This window comes from Lagopus muta, chromosome 4 (genome assembly GCF_023343835.1).
Source record: "Lagopus muta isolate bLagMut1 chromosome 4, bLagMut1 primary, whole genome shotgun sequence".
Taxonomy (NCBI): Eukaryota; Metazoa; Chordata; class Aves; order Galliformes; family Phasianidae; genus Lagopus; species Lagopus muta.
Window position 1 is genome coordinate 14,533,549 of NC_064436.1, and position 21,764 is coordinate 14,555,312.

General features: G+C 37.1%; 1 protein-coding gene across 5 annotated transcripts in view; it reads left to right on the top strand.

Annotated features, from left to right (window-relative positions):
• Window positions 1–21,764, top strand: part of ARFIP1 (ADP ribosylation factor interacting protein 1) — a 41,043-nt gene that overhangs the window by 13,929 nt on the left and 5,350 nt on the right. For 3 of the 5 annotated variants that reach the window (XM_048941604.1, XM_048941607.1, XM_048941605.1), the window contains 6 exons: window positions 1,260–1,374; window positions 4,045–4,140; window positions 5,609–5,718; window positions 11,112–11,333; window positions 14,690–14,847; window positions 17,971–18,145. In XM_048941604.1, coding sequence (XP_048797561.1) covers window positions 1,260–1,374; window positions 4,045–4,140; window positions 5,609–5,718; window positions 11,112–11,333; window positions 14,690–14,847; window positions 17,971–18,145 — 876 coding nt within the window. The remainder of the gene's footprint in view (window positions 1–1,259; window positions 1,375–4,044; window positions 4,141–5,608; window positions 5,719–11,111; window positions 11,334–14,689; window positions 14,848–17,970; window positions 18,146–21,764) is intronic. The other 2 variants (XM_048941606.1, XM_048941608.1) reach the window with 2 other exon arrangements.

Consider the following 21,764-nt stretch of genomic DNA (forward strand, 5'->3'; position numbering starts at 1 on the left):
ATGTTCTTCTGCACTTCTATGTTTTCTTGCAAGGCGATGTGAAAGTATATCTAACTCCAGAAAATGCCCATTTTCTATCTCCTTGATGCATGGTTTCTTTTTTTAAGTGCATTTTACCCTTTTTCTTTTGTTTCTATAGTAGCTTTTCGTTCACTTTTTACTGTTAACAATTAGTAGTTTACGTTGCTTTGTATGCCTATAGGTTTTTTTTTTTTTTTTAGGCGCTAAGTATATTCCATAACAACAGAAGTTTAAACTTGAGATAGAACATGGCCAGAGCTCAAAGGGTTCCAGTGAATGGAGCTACTCCTGGTGAATGGTCACCAGTGCTGTTTCCCGGAGCTCAGTTGCACAGCACCCTCAATAACAACATGCTTTACCTCTTGCTTAGCTCTGAAGTGCCCTGGCGGCAGTTAGACTTGGTGTCTCGAGGTCTCTTCCAACCAAACTGTTCTATTGTCTTTCTTCTTCTTAGGAGGATCTTAATTTCTGCCTCAACACGTTGTTGCCAGCAAAACTTAAACAAGGGAGTTTCAGACTGTTTAAAATTGATTAATTTTAAAGGCAAGGAGAAGTAAGCAGCAAAGAGCATTTGTGATACAGGGAGGTGCTCAGAGGGAAGTTGCTGAGGGAAGATGACTTCCTGTTTTTACTATGTCAGAGTTTGAGATTTCATGTGCTGCTTATAGAAATTAAGGATTATGTGATATTTAAAGGTATTTTGAGCCTAGAGTGAAATAACTTGTATGTCTAGTTGTTTTCATGCTTTTGATTGTAAACCATTGTCTGCCCTTAGTCTTAGGGCTTTCTGTACCCTGATCAGTTTAATGGAAAGCATAATTAAACTGCTGTGATTGTCTGGACCACAGACAGCTTCAGACCACTAAGCATGGTGATGTAGGCCACGCTTTTGGTAATTGCTACTCAAAAAGATGCATTCTGGTTGTGCCTCAATCCTAAATTATAGCAGCTTCATGTTTTCTGTAACTCTTTTTGTTGTCTTCTTGCAAATGTCAGAAGGAAAGCACGTTAAATGAACAAACCAGTGTATCTAAAATACATACACAAGCTATGCTGATTGTTTTTAATTGAAGTTTTATTTTGCGTCGTAGCAGAGTGCTGTGTCAATGGCAAAGACATTCCAGGCTAGAGGCAAACCCATCTGAGAACTGCTAAAATTACATCGTAGTACCTTGTAGTTGCTTTTATGTTTGTTTTTTTTTAACATTAGTTTTCCATTCTATTCAAATATTTCAAAGGACTTGAAACGTTCGTTACCAGCTGGACTTGGACTCTCTGAAACCAAAATAACGTCTCATGACTTTGACAGCACCAAAGAGGGAGTTGTTGAGGCAGGACCATTTCCAGGGAAAGGTAACTTGCTTTTTAATTTCTTTCTCAGTTTATAATCTTCAGGTATATTTTATATGCTCAGAAATAACATTCTGTAGTTTCTGTGAGCATTTTTATGTAGATGTATAGGCTGAGATGTATGTTTGTGACAGCCTTATTTTTCTCTGGTAGCTGGGGTGTTAAAATAGAACTGCTGCACTCCTATTAACTGTCAAGGGACTAATAAAACTTTGTGTTGAATTGGCCCTCACTTGCGGGAAGGGAAGTAGTTTCCTTGAAACTGTGTCAAACCAAACACTTGAACAATCACACCACTTTGAAAGTCTAGATTACAAGTGTTGTACCAATTTGAAATATAACTTTTCTTTATACACTGTTCACTTACTTGGAGCAGACGAATTAGTGACATTCTTCTGTTCCCAAGTAGTCTTTCCTTCTTTAATGTAACAGTGCACATAACTTAATGCATTGGCAGGAGCGGTAACACCATGGGTCTCTCCAAGTACTACGTAATTAAAATAATTTCTCTTATTTTTTCAGCACCGATTCACAGTTTTTTAGAGCAGGATAATTTCAGTTGATAATCTTTAGAACATATTAAGTCTTGTAAAGAAATAAATAAAAGTATTAAATAAAATATTTATTGGGTTAAACTTTGTGGGGGGGAAAAAAAAAGGTAAGTCATGTCAGTGTTTGCCATCTGTCTAAAAACAGAAGTGCTGTGATATAGTGTGTGAAAGTGATATTTTAATGAATTTCGTAGCTTAGTCTACTTCTGAATTTGAAAGGTTTGAAATGATCTCAAAGGAGCAGCTGTGAAAATAAGTCCTTTGTAGTCACACATTTAATTTGCATTTTGCTTCATTTCCTGTTTTGTAAAATGTGCTTATGAAAACAGTGATTTACATGCTGTACTGTACGTATATTACAAAGTAAATGCTGTGGTTTCTTTAAGACTGAAATAAGCAGAATGCCTAGCTAAAAACTGGGCAGATGGCAAGCCTCTCATCATTCTGGCCTTTCTGTATTCTATTTGCAACATAGCTCTTGGAAGTGCTAAGTATGTTAGACTGTAAAAAAAAGAATATCTTAGATGTGTTTCAAGCTATGCTTATATGTAATAATGTAGTAAGTTATGTACACAAATAATGAGCCTTAAACATGTAGTTTTTAACAATACAAATATCAGTTTTCCTTCAGAGACTGTTTTCAAATTATTCCTAATGTTCTATCCATATCAGGCAGAGAGATATAGAAGAAGATTAGACTCCCTAAAACTAGAGACAAAATTTGAATGATAGCTCTGTTTTAAAATATTCTTTATTCTGTGTAGGTGTCTTTATTAAGGCTTCATTTTTGCAGGCTAAGTAAGCAGTAATGTGGGGAAGGCAAGGATCCAAGAGGTGCTGAATAATGAAGCATGCATGGGGCTGCGTTAATAGTGTCAAGTCCTAGAGTTTTTTCTTTTAACTGCTTGTCTTTGTTTGCTTACTGAAGTGATTTAATCTTCAGGTCTGTAGTAGTAGGATCTTGTAGTTCAACTTTTGTGTGGATGGATCCACTTGCAGCTCTTATGTAATGTACAACAATCGAAGGTCACAACAATGGCGCCTTTCAATCTCATTGCTTCTGTGTAACGTTCAAGTGCTTTTATATCCCACGTATTAAAATGTTTTGCATCTCATGTTGGTAGTGATGTAGAATGTGTTTAGTAGGCCAAATCTGGTTGTGTTGATTTAGTTACTTGAAGTGGCATTTCTGCTATTGGTGATAGGTAAGTTCTAGTGCAAAGTGCTAAAGTTTAGACTTCTTTTTTAAACCCCCGTCACACAGTGGACACTCTCAATCCTACAAAGCATCTCAGATCTTTTCAGCATAAGTGATAGAAGCACTCCCCGGTATGCTGATGACTCGTGACTGCAGAGGAAAAACAATCTCATTCTATTTTTTGTTCAACTCTTAAAAAATTCTGTGAGATTGTCACTCTGCATTTATGTGATAAGAAAGAGTTGCAGAACTCACCAAACTACTTAGGGAGCACACACAGTACGGGTCATTTGAAGGTGTGCTTTTAGAAGTGAGAACAAGCAAGTATTGTAAATTCTTCTTTTTGGGAGGGAAGTTACTTGACTTAGCAGCTAATGATTCTTATAATCATCAGGACAGGTTATCGTTGAGTTTTGTGGGTGTGTTTTAAGTTGTTTTTTTGTTTGTTTGTTTGTTTTTTAAAAAAGACAGATTTAGGAGTAGATGTTGAAGTCTAGTTAAAATTGGCCCAGGTTTCAGAGCCTGCTTGTTCCCTTGATGCTGCAAGTATTGTTGAGCAGCAGCATGCAGTGAAAACTACCTAAAACTGAAAATGTGCCTTCATCTGCAGCAGCCATACATGGAGTTCTCTGTTGGTAGTACGTATTTTACTTATGAAGCTGCCAGTTGTATTTTGATTACTCTTTTTAAAGAAAGGAAAAATTGGCATCATGACTTAAAGAATAAAATTAAATCACTAAAACTTGGAGTAGTTCACATGAACAGCTGCACCTTTTCAAAAGCATTTGTGCATCTGTGAATGCTTCTATTTAATGTGTTGCTAAAACAAATATTTCTTTGCTTTGAAAATCTATCTGTAAAAGTACATGTTGCCTCCTAAGGGAAGGTGGTGGATTTTCATGGTTAAATATGTCCCCTTTCCAGGTTCCTCAGCATCACCCAAATCAACTGTTATATCTGCCAGCAGTGCAGCAGCTAGCAGACTGGCTGGACAAGGTTGTGATTTAATTATTCCCACAGGTATCACAGCACTGAGTGGATAACGCCCTTGTCTCTGCTGACACTGTACTAACTCCTCCATCTCTTCAGTCATTTGATTTACTCTTACTTGGAAGCATAATTTCTAGGGGCTTATGGTGTTCCTGGTTTCTGGATTTTAACTGGTCACTGAGTAATCTCTGCTTCCCTTTCTGTTTGCTACTTTTTGCGCTATAATGTTAAAAACAAATTACTACTAACAGGCAGTAACTACAATGTGCGTAACCAAGTTCTTTTATTTTGATTGAAGCTGAAACTCGTGGCTTTCTTTTTGCACCAAATGTTCATATTTTCCTGTAAAACAGAGTATGAGGTGGCGATTAGGAATTTCTAACACCCAAGCTTGGCTTTGCCGTTTGACTCATTTTGTGCCTATGGGCAAATTACTTAACATCTCTGTTTCCTTCTATGTAGAAGGAGAAAACTCACTCTGTTACCTCATAAGGGTGTTGAGAGGATTAATTATCTAATGTTTGCACAGCATTTTGAAGACATAAAGGATACAGTAGTGCTTGATGTTGAAGGAGTATCTTGAGGCATCTTTATAGATGTTTTTTCCAGTCACTTATTTACGTAAATAACCAGCAGTGCTAAGGTGACTGTAAGTAGCCATCAGGACTATTCAAAGCATGCGAGAGCAGCAGTAGTCAAAATTGTTCACAAATAAATTTTGAGAAACTGCTTTTAAAATGATAGAATTTGGCAGCTTTTACTGTTTTGTATGGTAGGAAATGGTTTTTCAAAAATAAAACGTAGAATCTGTGATGTCCTGTACTAGCTTGAGAATATTACGTAGACAGTGAATACACGCTCATGGGACCTGAATATCTTTATTTGATGCTAGCAAATGCTTCTTTATTGCGGTTTTCGTGCTGTTGGTGCATGGAATGAATTGCCTCTAAACCAACAGGCTAAAAAAATCTGAAGAACATAAATAAGCTACACTTCCTTGATGGTGGCTAAATGTGTTTTCTGGAAAGGATGATGTTCATTAGAAAGAAAATCTGTTTCGTCATGTCTTTAAGTTATACTCTATGGCAACAATTTTTATAAGTTGATAACATTCATTTAGTGGTTTGCAGGATATAAACAAACTTTAGATTTGCTAAGTCCAGAAGAATGTCCAACTTCTGGAATGTTTAAAAACATAGATAAAGTAAAGAACAGGTATCTAAAACGGTTTTAAGGTTGGTTAGTAAACTCCATGCTTTCAGGTAAGCTTCCTTCAGCCTTTTGCCAAGTAAAAGTACTGAGATGCACATGCTCTATATCTGTTTTTAATGTAATTATTTTGAATTCATCTTGAAAATTAACAAATTTATCTATGTGTTTACTTTCACCTCATTCTCCTTTTGCATGTGCAGTTGCGCAAATCTTCCATACTCCTATTAATTCCTTAAACAAGTCAAAAACCCAGGCCTTAATTACTTACTTTGTGTATAACGTGTAGGGAGTAGAGCTCAGCAGAAGAGTGGACCTGTTGTGTTAGCAGATGAAGTGAAGAATCCAGCAATGGAGAAGTTGGAATTGGTGAGGAAATGGAGCCTAAATACTTACAAGGTATGTGGACTTAAATTTGTGTGTGCATATATATTCTAGAAATGAGTTTGCAACTGAACCGTACTATGGCTTTTGAAGAATTGCGCTGCAGTGTGGAAGGAAAGCATTTGTCATTTCAGTGAGCGTAAACAAGAATGTGCATGGAAGGCTTAGTTTTCTTTGTTTGACTGGATAAAGATACTGATTTAACAAGGAAAAGAACATTGTGTGTCTGATGCCTCCTTCAAAATAGAGAACGTACAGATTTCAGTATGTAATGCTCATGATTAAGACGTCTTGCTAAGCTGATTGCTGATACAGTAGAATTTTATCTGATGGAAAAAGTCAGGTGAATCTACAAGTTATAAACTTGTTAATTGCAATTCTGATATTTGTTTTATATTAGCTCTATTTTTTTTTTTTTTCTTAGCACTGTAATTGTTGTTTCCAGTTTGTCTGCTTTGCTTTTGTTTGGCACTTGTAGAAGTGCTTAAAGCACACCGGTTTGCCAGAGGTGACTCTTCTTGAAATGGCCACAAAGTAAGGAACAGTTGCCAGGAAATGTATTACAGTCAGGAGCTAAGATGAATTTTGAAAAATAACTTTCCATTGTGGATGAAACTCCAATGGCAGAGGTGGGGACAGCTAGATGTGCATCAGTGGGAGCTATGTCAGGCCATAAAGAGGTAAAGAATCTGTTTTAAAACGTTTTTTCTTGTAGAACAGAGGTCTGAATCCCTCCAATGCCTTGAATCCAGGAAGGGTATTCTCCCCTGTGAGGATGTTTAGTATAGTGAACGTAGATATTGCACTCGCTAGAAAAGGTTTATGCTGTTTGTTGTGTTAGAATCAGAAATTCGACCCTTTTTATGTACAAAAAGCATATTTAATTTGGGTAAGGACAGTATTTCAGTTTTTGGACATTATAGCGTGCCTTATTTCTCTTCAGAAAGGAGAAATTAGATTACATTTACTTTTTTTTTTTTTTACAAGCTATCTTGTAATAGCTAAAAACGTTGGTCTTCAGTGAATCCTTCTCAATGACTACAAGTCTGAAATCTTTAAGAGAATAGGTAATTAATGGCTAATCGTAATTTCTTCCAAATCCATCTTTCTTCACAAGGACTTTGGCATACACTTTTTGCTTTAGGTTTCTGTTTCCAGGTGTTCTTAACAATCTCAGCCAGTTCACACACTTATTGCAAGTATCACTCCTTGCTTGCTTTGGCAGATACATTCAGAAATCATACTAATCTGTGAAATGATGATTAAGTATGCCTGTATGTGTTTTGTATACCTCACTATTTTGTCTGTTGTGCATCTCCATGAATGAGAACAGAAATAAGAGAAGGGTATAAACTGTGTTTAAGCAATTGCTTACCAGTGAAAAATTACAGGAAGTTGACACTACTGGCCTAGCCTAACTGTGAATTTTCAAAGGCTGCTTAGCTTTCTCCCTAAACTTAGAGGCTTGTAAAACTAGGCTGTTGCCTTTGCGGCTACTGGCCCTCTTCATTAAGAGCTGCCCTGAGAATCAGTTGTTGACAGGTTGAGAGCCTGTTGATTAAAAGTAGGGACCAGACTAATAAAGGGCATCTAGTGATTGGGGTCCACTGCAAGCCAACTAATTGAGGGGAGCTTGTTGACATCTTCTTACATCAGCCGCAAGAGGTGTCATGTTTGCAGGCTCTCATCGTGATGGGGGATTTCAACCACGCAGATATCTGCTGGGGAAAACAACATTGTGACCTGCAAGCAATCAAAGAGACTCCTGTTATCTACTGATGACAACTTTCTGTTTCAGATATTGGACAGAGACCTACCAGAGATGAAGTGTTTCTGGATCAGGTCCTCGTGAATGCAGAACAGATTATTAGAGGGGTTAAGATCAGAAGCAGCTTGGGCTGCAGTAACTATGTTACTGTATGTTCATGATCACAAGGAACATGGGTCTGGCAAAGAGTAGAATCAGGATTCTGAACTTCAAGAGAGTGAACTTCAAACTGTTTATGCAATTGGATGAGATCCCCTGGGAAACTGTCTCTGGGGACAGAGAAACAGAACAGAGCTGGCAGCACTTTAACGATGTCGTTCTGAGAGCACAAGAGCTCTCCATTCCCCAGAATAAAATCAGACAGAAATTGGGCTTATCCAGCTTGGAGGAGAGAAGGGTCTCAGGAGATCTCAATGTGGCCTTCAGGTACTTGAAGGGAGCTAAATAGCAGCAGGGGACTGTCTTTTTACACGGTCTGATGGGATCCTGGGCAGCCTAGTGGTTGGCAGCCCTGCCCAGGGGGTTGGAACCAGTGGATCCAAACAGTTCCTTCCAACTGTGAGGCCGTTCTGAGTCTTTCCAATCTTCTCCCTAGTTATCCTCAGGAGGTGTTGCTTATTTTCCATGATCTAATGGCAAGTGCTTTTTCTTTTTTTTTTTTTTTTTTTTTCCCCTTTACGTAGACTTCTTCGGATGAGAGAAGTTTTTTCAGTTATGAGTTAATATGGATGCAAGTTGCAACTCTTCTTTGCTTTCAGTAGTTTTAATAAGTAAGCTTACCTAATTTTTCAGACAATTTCTTAAATTTCAAGGAAGAACATACTAAATGTATTTTGTAAATTTCTTTAGTAGTGGTCTACTAATTAGAACTGTCCAATAAGTTCTCCGTTCATCCTTTAATGTACACAGTTTAAAATAACTTTTTAAAATTTATTTCTGCTGATCTTTCATTTGACAAAATTGACTTTCTTAATATGCCTTGGATGCCTTCTCACTTTTTAATGAGTGTAATTATGCTGGACAGTGTTTTTCTAGGTAATTTTTAGAACAAAGCAAAATGAAGTTCATGTCACATATTCTGTTTGCTAGTGAGAGAGCATAGGAAATTGTGTTTATACCAGTCCACTTGTAACTAGAGTAAATGGAAACGGTGGCTGGGTACATCTTTTTAGTTGCTCTTGTTCAGTGTTCAACCTTAGTTTTAACAAAGTAAGCAGAATAAATATTTCAGTTGACTAATTCTCACTTGAACTGTTGTCTTTTCAGATATTTTGCTGTAATTTCTGTGGAAAATATTCCTGTGTAATTTATTTTTACCTTTCCCCCCCAAAAAAAACTTTCACTTCTTTAAGTTACATTTTTCTCTTGGATTTCCGTAGGTATGTGAGAATCAGCTTCTTTTTTTTTTTTTTTTTTTTTTTAAATAGCCAGCACTTATTTTTTGTTAAATACATCATGAGCTTACCAAACTTCTTGCCAAGCTATATTTTCTAATTTCAGTTGCAAGCGTTGGTGTTTCTGATGTATTCAATGATTAGAGACTGAATATGAGCCAGCAGTGCGCTCTGGCAGCTCAAAAGGCAAATGGGATCCTGGGCTCCATCAGGAGAGGGGTGGCCAGCAGGGACAGGGAGGTGATTGTCCCTCTCTACACGGCTCTTGTGAGGCCCCATCTGGAGTACTGTGTCCAGGTGTGGAGCCCTCAGTACAAGAAAGACATAGAGATTTTGGAAAGGGTCCAGAGGAGGGCGACTAAGATGATCAGGGGGCTGGAGCACCTCCCCTATGAGGACAGGCTGAGGGAGTTGGGCTTGTTCAGCCTGGAGAAGAGAAGGCTGCGGGGTGACCTCATTGCAGCCTATCAATACCTGAAGGGAACCTACACCCAGGAGGGGAGTAAACTCTTCAAAAGGGCTGACAACAGCAGGACTAGGGGAAATGGTTTTAAGTTGAAGGAGGGAAGATTTAGGTTAGATGTTAGGGGGAAGTTCTTTACTAGGAGAGTGGTTAGGCCCTGGAACGGGCTGCCCAGGGAGGTTGTGGATGCCCCGTCCTTGGACGTGTTTAAGGCCAGGTTGGACGGGGTCCTGGGCAACCTGATCTGAATGTGTATGTTTGGTGGCCCTGCTAGGCAGGGGGGTTGGAACTACATGATCCTTGGGGTCCCTTCCAACCCGGGTGATTCTGTGATTCTGTGTGATTCTGTGATAGTATGATTTGTTCTCTTCAAAACTTATGAATCTTTACAGAAAAATCTGCTAGATAAACTGTGTTCTTTCTTGTTAATTGATTGAATCTAGTGAAATAGTCCAAATGCTCTGTACCTTCTACTGCAAAGTTTATCAGTTATGACCATCTTGTTTGGCCAAATTCTTGAATCTTTTTTTCTTTTGTCTATTAAATTTAAAAAGTACTGGAAAGTTCTAACAGATATTATAAGTCTGTTTGTCCCCTTTGAAAGTAAGTAAAGGTTGGACTAAACTGAATTCCTTGAATTCGGAGACACTGGAAAATCCAGTGCTGTAATGTGTTCTGGTGATGTGAATTAAGATAGGGTTGGTCTTTATGTCTCTCAGCAAAATTGTAATCTTGTGCTTAGGTGAAGCTGTAGCCTTGTCTATTACTGAGTTTCATTGTAATCCTGTTTCTAGCAGTCATTCTTCAAACGTATCATTTAGTTTTTGTCTTCATGGATTAACTTGAATTTAATCATAGCAGCAAATAATCCCTGTTTTGCAGAGGGATTGTTTTGCCACTTTTCTGCTTTGCAAATTACTTTTATGCATTAGTCAAGGGAAGCCCAAATGGTGTGTCTCGGGAGCCTTGCTCTCATGTTGGTCTCTGGTCTCTGGCAGAATGTCACAGACAATTGGAACGTGGTAGCTGTCTGAGCTGTCACAGCCATTGGCTGGCTGGTTCAGCCTTCTAAAGGCAAGACTTGCTGCTCACTGTATAAAGAAACTGCAAGGATGTCTCAGAATGTTTTCAGACCCAAGTAGAATTCTTAACAATCAGCTCCATTTTATAGGCGTGTTAATAACAAGAAACACTTCATGTTTTACACATGAGTGAAAGTTTTGAGTCACCTTAAAAAAACATGCTGAAGACTCCCTTCCATCCATCTTCTGCTCCTTCCTTAGAAAACGAGATTTAAAAGTTTATACATTCCCAGAGCCTTAATGGGAATTCCAAAAAATAACAGGGATTATCTGGAATGGGATGGTTAGTAGGCAAAGTCTAAAAGATCACGGAGCAGAAATTGTTATGCAGAACTGGTAATATTCTCATTAATTGCCTTGAGTGTTGTGAGCTAAATAATTGCTTCTTTTAACTTAGTAAGGTTCACTGAACCTAAAAAGAGATAAGCATTCTATTACTTGAGAAACAATTAGTTATACTCTTGATTTGCTAACTTGAATATTCATTTTAGTAGGAGTTGAGACTTGTCCAACTGTTCTTGCTGAGTCCTGATGAACTTCTAAAGAGTGTGGTGTTTTTTCAGTTTGTTGTGCAAACTTATATTGGGAGGGGTGATTGTGAAAGAATTGTGTATAATTATCTGTCCCTTGAAGCTGAAAATGGGTGTATACTGTGATGTCTTGGATATATTTGATTCTTTATAATTTAAATTTTTTTCCAGTGTACACGTCAGATCATCTCTGAAAAACTGGGTCGTGGCTCAAGAACAGTAGATCTGGAATTGGAAGCTCAAATAGATATACTGAGAGATAACAAAAAAAAGTATGAAAATATCTTGAGGCTGGCACAGACTCTGTCTACACAGCTCTTCCAGATGGTACATACCCAAAGGCAACTTGGAGATGCTTTTGCTGACCTGAGTTTGAAATCATTGGAACTTCATGTAAGACTTTTATGGTGTTTTAAAAAAAATACTTAACGAACCGGCAGAGATGAAGATAAGCCCAATTGACTTGTGCAGGTTGTGTGGTAGTTAGCAGCCGGTCCTATAAACATTTGTTAACATCGTTACGTATTCTTTTTGTTAAAAGCATCTGTAATTCATTTAAAACTGTAGGATATCACTGGAGTTATTGTAGTTCTTAAGTGTTTCTAAATGTTGGCCTTTAGCTGATGATTGGACTTGGCAACTGACAACTTTGCTTTGTATAGAAAATGCATTTTACTATTCCTTTTTTCTTCTAATGAGATGTCAAAGCGTTCTGGAGCATTACTTCATGTCAATTACAGGATGTCTCTGGGGAAATATGCCTGGCAGTGGGTAGAGTAGGGCACATTACTTCACTGCTGCATGTTTAATGTGAGTAAATGATTTTTCTGTAGTAGAGTCGAGCACTGAGATTTCATCTTGTAGTCTTTTTTTAATCATAATAATGATGGTAAGAGGACTAATTTTTCCTTTTATGTTTGGAGTTTCTGAGCAAGGAAGGCAATCTTCAGATATCTGCATTTGGGTTGTTCTTAGACGTTCACAAATTGATGTAGCGCTGTCACTTCATTACTGATCACAAAACTCTTGTAAAGAAAGAGAAGGTTGGTGTTGCATACCAAAAAATAAGTTGGTTTGCTTCTATGTAAATCCTTCTGTACTTCCAGTGTTAAATCAACTTCATACTCTGCCTGATCTCTTGGGAAACCACTGTCAAGGGGCTTAATGATTCCCTGGAATGTGGCTAATGAGAAAGCCCAAATTTGGTTTGTTGTTATTAAATGTCACTCTTAAGTTTATTTTTCCCTTTTCATGATTGCCTATTCTCATTGAGTTATAGGGAAAAAGAGGAGTAAATGTTTGTGTAGAAGAACTTTAACCAATAGCTAGTTTAAAAAAAAAAAAAAATCAGACTTCCACTGGAGTACAGAAATTTTTAATATTATAGCCTAACAGATGAAGTTCTCAAAATATGCCACTTCCAGCAGGTAAGAAATAAAATCTCCTAAGAGGAGTAGTTTTATCTGTTGATTCTTGACTCGAGCATGGGTATGTGGTTTGTGGCAGAAGTTAGTGATTGTTGTGAAGTGCGTGCTGAAGCTGGATGTTTCTTCCGAAACCTGGATTAATTTGGAATCATGCTCTTATTTAATGAACGGTTTTTTCATGAATAGCTTGTATTTCTAGTGGGAATACAGTTCCTCCAGGTCCTTTCAGCATCTTTTACTGGTCTTGGAATTTGTTTCAGTCATTCATCTCCTATGTAGATTATTGAATGGGGCTGTTCATGAAAATTAAATAAAGGTTTCTGCTGCTGTAATAAAAGTTATCTAACCTTTGCCTCTTGGAGACTTGCCTGATGTTTGTCTGTTTCCTCTTTGTGTTTTCCCTTTGTTTAATCTGTACTGCGTTGCCATCTGTAGCCTGGCCTGTTCTTGAATGTTTGGATAACATTGCCTCCAAATCTTGTGCAGGACTAAAAGTAAAATTTCTGAACAGTTCAGTGTTTAATTTGATAAATAGAAAAAAAAGAAGCATAACCTGTTATAGGTAGTTTCTTTGTACATGTTAACAAAATAAGATCTTAATACGGTATCTACAGAGGCATTACTTCAATATGTTTTGCTGTTTCTCTTTTGGATACAAAGATAACTCCTGGTTCCAGGCTCATATGCCTCTAATTATATAGAGTGGTGAATTCCAATTGTAATTGACCTGTGCATAGAGCATGAACTGACTATAAACTCCCATACAGAAAGGATTTCCTGCCTTTCATAAGAGGTGTCTGCAGAGGTCATGGACAAAACTCAAGTTTTATATGAAACTACGAACCGGTAAAAAGACAGCTTTGGTGACTAGCACGTTTTAATATGGTACACCACTGCAGTCCCATCCTTCTTACCCTCCTGCTTTGAACTGGTGGTTTTGCTCATTTGTGCCTGCAGTAATCTGGGTCATGGGACCAGTTGGAAGGCTAATTGTGGTCTTGCCTGGAGGAAGGAAAGGTAGCACTAAATACTGCCAGAGGGGCAGTCCTACTTCTGCTTTTGTCTTTGCCTATATACTCATGTTGCTATCTAGTTAGCAGTGTCAGAGCAAAAGCAGCTGAAAAATATTTTTCTTGATTTCAACAGCATCTGTAGTGATTTGGCTGCCTACACATAAGCAGTGTCTAAAAGAAAGGAGATGGTAATATTCTAGCAGCATTTGTAGGCCCTTAGCTCATGAAAATTCTCCTTAAGTTCTCTCTATTTTCTCCATTAAACTGCTTGTTTCCACTGCATCTCGTTTTCTCTTTTTCTAGAGGCTTCTTCCCTTACCCTTGTCCATTAGCCTTTCTGTCATGAAGTCATTCATGTTTACATGAAATACCATTTGGCTTCAGCGTCTCATCTAGACAGATGAAAAGAAAATGGGAGAGTACAGCACTTCTGACTCAGCTATTGGCAGGGTGCAAGGCTAAAAAGACCAATTTCCAAATATGTTCCTAGTGTTTTATAATCCTTACAACCAGAAATTGTACTGTTTTATGAGAACTCCCATCTGCAGAATATGAAGATGCCATATGGATGACATAAATAATTGGACTTATTTGGCATCCATGCATTAGGAAAATTGTTGCAGCCTTGGTCAGTGCTTATGCTGCTGTCAAAAAAAATAAAAAGGCATTAAGAATCATATATCCAAATGTGACCAAAATGCCTTGGGAATAATTTCTCCCTGATCGCTTTGAAGTTTGTAGCTAATGTACATTTTTACTTGTGAACTGTTATAATGCTCAGCTTTTTTGGTCATTTACAGCCTATTGAAACATGGTAAGACTTGTTAAATTCAGTGCTTTTTTCCAGAATGTGTCAAGAGTAAAAATTACAGGCTAATTAATGCTGTGTTCCCTTATAAGTTATTTTACTGTATTTAATGTAGTGGTATTGCTGTTGGTATTAAAGAGTTACCAAGGCAATCACATGAGAGATGATGGATTAAAATAGTGCTGAATGACAATGTGAAAGTTACATCAGCATTTTTAAATAGCATTTAAGATTTCAGAGTTGAAGGAAAAAATCATTCTGAAATAGCATTTAACATCGTATGGCATCAAAACTGTAAGTAGTACTTTACTGATGTTAGAGAGATTTCATAAAAACGGTAAACTGAATATTCTATTGAAATCTTGCACGTTTAATTGTAACTGTATCCTAACAGAAGAGGCAGAATTTTTATGTCTGTGTTTTTGTCTTTTATATAGTTGCTGATGAATGTTATGATTTGAAATGATGTGCAGTTTTGTTTTCTCTGCTCTCTGTTTATAGGAGGAGTTTGGCTACAATGCAGATACGCAGAAACTTCTAGCTAAAAATGGAGAGACTCTTCTCGGGGCTATTAACTTTTTTATTGCCAGTGTGAATACATTGGTGAATAAAACAATTGAGGATACATTATTGACTGTGAAACAATATGAAAGTGCCAGGTAGTTATTCTATGTCTAGCTATTTTCATTATAAATTAATATTCAGGGAAAAAAAACTTTCTATCAGTTTAGTTCTTGTATTTGAGCAACTAACCTGTTAGCTGTAAGCCTTGTCAGAATAACACAGTTCACATGTAACTGGGTTTTAACATTAGCCACCTCATTACATGTCTTCAAGTGTTTTGTAAATGTTCTGTTGTAGGCGTAATTTTACTTCATAGCTTTATTTCTCTGACAATTTAGTAGCTATTATTTCCCTGTCTGCTAGTTTAAGATGATTTTCTACACCAAATAACAGTTCAAGGTGAACCATTATATATCTAGCTATATTGTAATTAGTGAAATCGTCTTTGAATGAAAGACAGTTTATACTGAGCTTCTTTTGATGCCCAGCGCTTGTAATTAACACTTCAGTTTTCATGTAGAAGTTGCAAGTTTGGTCTAGAAAGGGGAAAACAAAGAGGCATTTCTTAATGTGCAAATAATATCTAGCCGTCGATAATGGGTTTCCTGTCCTGGAGTTTACTTTACTCTGGATGTAGTGCAGAACTTTAAGCCAGGCTTCCTTCTGTGTGGTTGGAGTTGTGGTCTTCATTGATACTTTGTTCTTGTCTGACTTTCAGGTTCATTAAAGAGTATATGTCTGTCTTATAATTGGCTGAAAGGTGTAGTTAATGCACATTTATTTTTGCTGTTTTTAAGTCAAAAATTCCTGGTTTCTTGAGTTCTGAAGGTTTTTTCCTGCCTTTTTTCATTGCTGTTCTAATGCTTAAGCTTTTTTGTAAGCAAAGTAGCAAGTCATTGCTTTGATATTTAGTTAAACTTTCAAACGGCCTGAAAAGTATAATTAGCCTCAATGTGAAGAACTAAACTGAAATAAAAATCCATCCACACATTTGAGTCTTTCTCTTGAAATGTTATATGAAGTAAACTTATGGTTGGTCTTGTCAGTTATTCTGAACGTATGGTTCTTCCCTCCTAAAATACCTTCATGATTTTTTCTTTTCATTCGTTAAAGAAAGTGTTTTGTTGCTTTGACAAAGCAAATATATGTTTATATATAACTAGTCTTGGCAGTGAGAGAATAGTTCACATTTATTTCTGTGCCTCATCTTTCCTTTTCATCAGTTTCCCACTCTTCTGTGAGTTTTTTATTCATCTGTTTCCTTTTTGGAACTAATTCCTAAATTCTTTAAATAATGAGAATCAGGAAAAGCGCTGTGAATTCTGTATTTACTGTTATCTCAGAAAATATGTATTCTTTTGGAGTGCTTGTGCCACCAGCCCCAAAGTCGTTTGTATTAACAGTTTTTAGTTCCGTTACTTCCAGTTTCGGAAATATCTATGTGAGAGAGAGTATTAACAAAGCCAGAAATAGAATGATTTGTTCCTTTAAAATTGGCATCCATCACATGTTGATACAGAACATTCCATTATTTTAAAACTAAAAGAAAACTATGGGAGGAAGAGCCCTGCTTTTGGGCAGGGCTGTGCATGACCCTGACTGATTTCTGGCTATTGTCAGTTGCTGTACCTGGTCAAGTGCTCCATGGCACTGAAGGCACTGTACAAAGGAGCAGTACTGTACAGCAGGACAAGGGGAACAAAAAAAAGAGAAAGCTTGTTACTGTGTTTGTTTCATCTATCTGTAGTAATGTTTTTAAATATAAAACTAGTTTATCTGGCAAGGATCCATTGTTCAGTAGGCTTTTATGTAACAATGGAAAGCAGAAGAGAAATTCACTGATATCCTTACACTAATAATATTCCACAGGTGCTTTTCCCACCTAAAAATGCTTTATACTGATGAATAGAAAACTTAACATGAAATAATTTTGTTAATGAAAATGTACTCAGTGTTTCTAAAGACAGTGCCGGATAGAGTAAAATACAACTTCAAAGTATTCTAAAGACTATTTTGATATATTTTTTTTTTACATTAAAACAAGAGAAAAGGTATGACTGTGTATGTCTTTGTGTGATCTAACTAATGTCTTTGTACCAGCTAACATGGAAGGATATCAAGGAGGCTTAGTTTTTAGTTGTTTTTTTTTTTGTTTGTTTTTTGTTTTTTTTTTTTTAAGATAGTGATATATGAAGTCTAGATGGGTCAATTAAAATGTTATCAAGCAAGTGCCCGTGCATAACATGAGTTCCATTTTCACTAGCAGTGCCTAGGACAGAATTTCTTATTTAGTGCTTTTTATTGTTGGCACATGTTTACTTTTTAATTACTGCTGACTTGGGTAGATAAATTAGGAAACACTTTCTACTTAGTCTTATTTACAAGCTGGATATAACCACTGATTGCCGAATTAGCTTAAGTGTTTACTTGAGTAACTTAAGTGTTTATTGTGACTCAGCTCCCTCAGTGGCTGTGTTGGTCCAGTGTATCTGATTTCCTATGTAAATTAGATGGACCATCAAGAGGGTATAAATAACATGTTTTCTTTCAGCTTTTTGTTAGGGCAGGCAAATTCCAAAACAGTTCTGGGATAGTGACTGTAATTGGAATGTTTTAAAATCTTTGTGACACAGTTAGTGAGCCACTGCTCACTTGAAGGAGATGTCCAGCTCTTAGTGCTTCTCTTGCTCTTGCTGAAAACTCTTAGGACAAAAGACCAGTTCGGACTAGATAACTGAGTTAATAAGCAGAGATGTTCCAGGAAAGAACCTGACCTCTGAGGCCAGCACATAGCAGGAACAGGCTGCCCAAGGAGGGCACTTGTCTCTGGAGGTGTTTAGGATCAGACTGCAGGGGCCCTGGACAACCTGATCTAGTACTTGATTTAGTAGCTGGCAACTCTTCTTGCAGCAGGGGAGTAGGAAGTTGATGGTCCTTGAGGTCTCAAACCATTATATGATTTCATGAAAACAAAAGGTTGGAAGCATGTGGGTGAGACAGGAGCAGAAGGGCAAGGGTATTTGTTGAGGCTTTTTTATATGATGTACATAAGAGTATTGTTTTTTCTTCCTCCTATTTATCAAGAAAATTGACAAGTTTCATCACTATTTTCTGTACTTGACTGCTTTGCTAATTTGCTATTGTAATTGGCCCTATATGTGAAGTCTGTTTTGAGGCACTTAGCCTTTAGATTTTTTCCTACCCCTCTTTCTTCTCAGGATTGAATATGATGCTTATCGAACAGACCTGGAAGAACTTAATCTTGGCCCTCGTGATGCAAGCACTCTACCAAAGATCGAGCAATCACAACAGATGTTTCAAGTGCATAAAGAGAAATATGACAAAATGCGTAATGATGTATCTATCAAATTGAAATTTTTGGAAGAAAATAAGGTAAGCTGCACCTTCTTCTAGTGTTGTACTTACCTTTTGTCCTGGAAGTCTCTGCTTTGCTAAAAATGCTTTAGCTATTTCATCTTAGAATACTTTTTAATCTAGAAGTAGAGCAAGCCAAGAAAATGAACTTAATTTTCAGAATTAAGTAGAATTACCAGTGGATAATACAGTTCTAGAGGAGGCAACTTTAAAAGCCCTTAATTAAGTTACTGCAATTACAGATGACAGATCTTAGGGCAGTAAGTTTTTGGTTGATACAGGAGGCTTAATATGTATTGACATAGAAGGAAAAATGTAATATCTAATCAATAAAGGCACATAACCCCTGATTTAAGATTACAGTAATATTTACGTCTAATAGTGCTGTCCTGGGGGATATGCATCACAAAATTAAAAAGAGCTGTGAAGAGGTTTCTTCAAAATGAAACTTACTGTAATAAAAAAAAAACAACCCTGAATTGAAAATTGCAGCCTTCTGTAGTTAATGCCCTTATAGTTTCCTAATTCTAAACTTTAGAACTGTAGGCATGAAGTTTTTGTCCACAGAGGTGTTCATTCAAGCTGTGCCATTTCATCTCTGCCCTCCTAATGACAGGACTCTTACCCCCTCTTATTCTGCTTGCCAGACAAAAATACAATTGTCAAACAGGGCACACTGTTAAACTGTGCTTACTTTGGTAACGGTGTCCTTCTAAATTGTTTCTAATTAAATTTTTAGAAAGATGGTCTTTTGAGATCTGAATTTTGTTCATTAATTAGATTGTTTAGGAAACACCAGTGAAGCTAGCTTCTTAGTGACAGTCTTGAATTAAGATCTAGCATCCTGTTAACAGTTGCAGCCTATAAATTTCATTTCTGTAAGACTGTTTTTTCCTTCCTACTGCTTCCCCTCCCTCCCTTCCCCCCCTCACTCACCTCCCCCCCCCCCCCCAAAAAAAAAAAAGTACAGAAGGGACTGTCACATGCTTGAACCTTTTTATCACTGGTTAACTCTTCTTTGTTTTGATATTGGAGATGTCAAAATATTTTCTAACGGGAACATGTAACCTTGTTCCCAAATAAGACATAAGACTTTCAAATATTGGCTTATATATTTCTTTACTAAGAGCTTTACTGAAGTAAATTTCCTTTTGCTGTTTTCTAATTACTTTGTAGTATTTTATATAATATAAGTTGTATAGTTTTAACCTTAATTCTGAATCTGTGAGGTGTTTTTTTTTTTTCTAGCTTGCATCCATTTCTGGGTTTTTGTTCTTCTGTTGCCCAAAATGTTTCCTGGGATTCAGTGGGAGGCGGTGGTTACCAAAGTGATATGTGTTCCTTCCCAATCTGACATCTTAATTCCTTTGTCCAATGCCAGTCATCTTTTGTCAATATCAATGTAGTGAAGCTCCTGTTAGACCTCATACTGATCCTTCAGCTAGTAGTAGTGAATAGAAATGCCCAACTGATAACCATAATACCCACTATAGACACTACTTCTAATTTTTAGGCATATATGAAGTATATGTTACTGCTCTTAAGGTGATTACTTTTTATGTTGTAAGGATTATTAAATAGTATCATAGAATCACTCAAGTTGAAAAAAACCTCCAAGATCTTTGAGTCCAAGCACGACCTAACCATTAACTTGTATAATCAGTAAGTATTAAGTCTAACAGAAACGAACGTCTAATTCTTACAATCAGAGATGTTCTACTTCTTCCAAAGGTATGTGATGGCAATTGCTATAATGCCTCATAATTTAAATACCTATAAATACAGCATGTGCCTGACTGGAAGGAGGAGGAAGAAGAGCCTGATAGGTATAGTTGCATATGTATTTGTAATACAGCTGCTTCAGCTGGCGGTGTGGTGCACTCACTTTTTAGGAGATGGCTTACACTGAAGACTATATAGGATGCAGAACTCCCAAAGGGGAGAGCAATTTTAATATTGCTGAGCTCTTACAGTGGTCCCAGGGAGGGAATTAGTAGTTATTCTGATCCAACATCCCTAGTAACATGGACTTCCCGATTATTTTGTGTGATCATCCATAGGCCCAAATTTAATTACTGCCCACTTAATAGAATGAGAGGTCAAAATAAAGGAAGATCTGGCACACAGAATACTATTTTATTTGGGCTTTCACGAAATACTTCATTTGTAGGCTGTTTTGGAAAACCCACCACATTGCAGGTTTATTAATTCAACTCAAATATAGTTGTTTGAGTAGCTACATAAAACAAGGCATGGCCCTACCAGACTTATGTTACAATACACTAGAATGTGCAAATCTCTAGTCATTATTATTAATACATTTTGTAAAGGCTCTGAATCAAGAGGTAAGTTGATATTTGTTCAGTAAAAATGGTATGATAGCAGTGTAAGTTTTCTGTTGCGGATTTTAAAGCCTTTGGAGTCTTCTATATGCTGATACAGGCTTTAGGACAGTAGAGTCTCAAGCTTAGCAGCCTATTTTTTTTATTTTTTTTTTTTACCTTTGGTGCTACAGAAAATGTGTTGAGAGGGAAGCTTGTATGGAGGAAAGAAGACAGTATTTTTACAACTTTAAATGTTTAGAATATCCAGGGGTGAAAACTCAATTACAACCTACATTATCTTGCATACGAAATGTAAAAGTTGCATCTTCTTCTTAGACTACATCTATTTTTGTTTATCCACAAAGTTCAGTTTTACTTTGAGTCTTAAGTTTGCCAGGTGTATTATGGAGTGCTTACTCAGCTTTTAATTAGCAATAAATATGCATATAGTTTATTAAGAGGGAACAATAACTTAGATGAATTTCGACTGAAAAGTCACTATGGCTTTTGGACAGACACGTAAAGCACACATTGGAACCTGTATTCTAGCAACTGGAATTGTTCCCTGGAATGAATGCTTCAACTTAGTGCTTAACACTTGTCCTTTAGTGCTGCAGTCTAGCAGTGACTTGTAGACTTGGAAGAAAGTGGTCTGTTCCTCCTGTCTATGCCTCTTCCCTGGCTGTGCTTCCTCTGTGCTTGGAAAAGTGTTTTTGCAGCTGTGCATAGATAGAGCTTAAAGCAAATACATTGTTGTCTGGTTAGTTTTAATCTAGATCTGCTCCCTAATCTAACTGACTGCACAACTGCCTGAATATTTTGCCAGTGCAGGGCTAAGGAGAAAAACAGTGTGCAAGTAGGAATTGGTGGGTGATTATGGAAATAGAGAAGACTGAAATTTTTTTGTGGAAATCTGGCCAGACTTGAACTTGGATTCTTGTATTCTAGTTCTCAGCTATGATTTCAGATTTTGTTTCAGAGGACATGAGGTGATCTGATATATTAGAGCTTCCTCTCTTGTCTCAGCTGACTGCTGCTTCATTGTAGAGCGTAAAGGAGAGGAATTGGATATATACTTCTTCGTAGTGTGGCAGGATTTGCTTCTGTTTGGTTTGTTGGTATTTGTTGGGGTTTTTTTTTTTTGCTTGTTTTTAGAAATTTAGTGGAGATGCCACAACTATTTTTTTTTTTTTTTTTTTAAAGATTCATTTAGTAATCAGCTTCTGAAGAAGCAAGGAAGGAGCAGTAACATCTTGAGTGAGGGGTCTGGAACACAGGCCTTATGAGGAGCGGCTAAGGGAGCTGGGATTGTT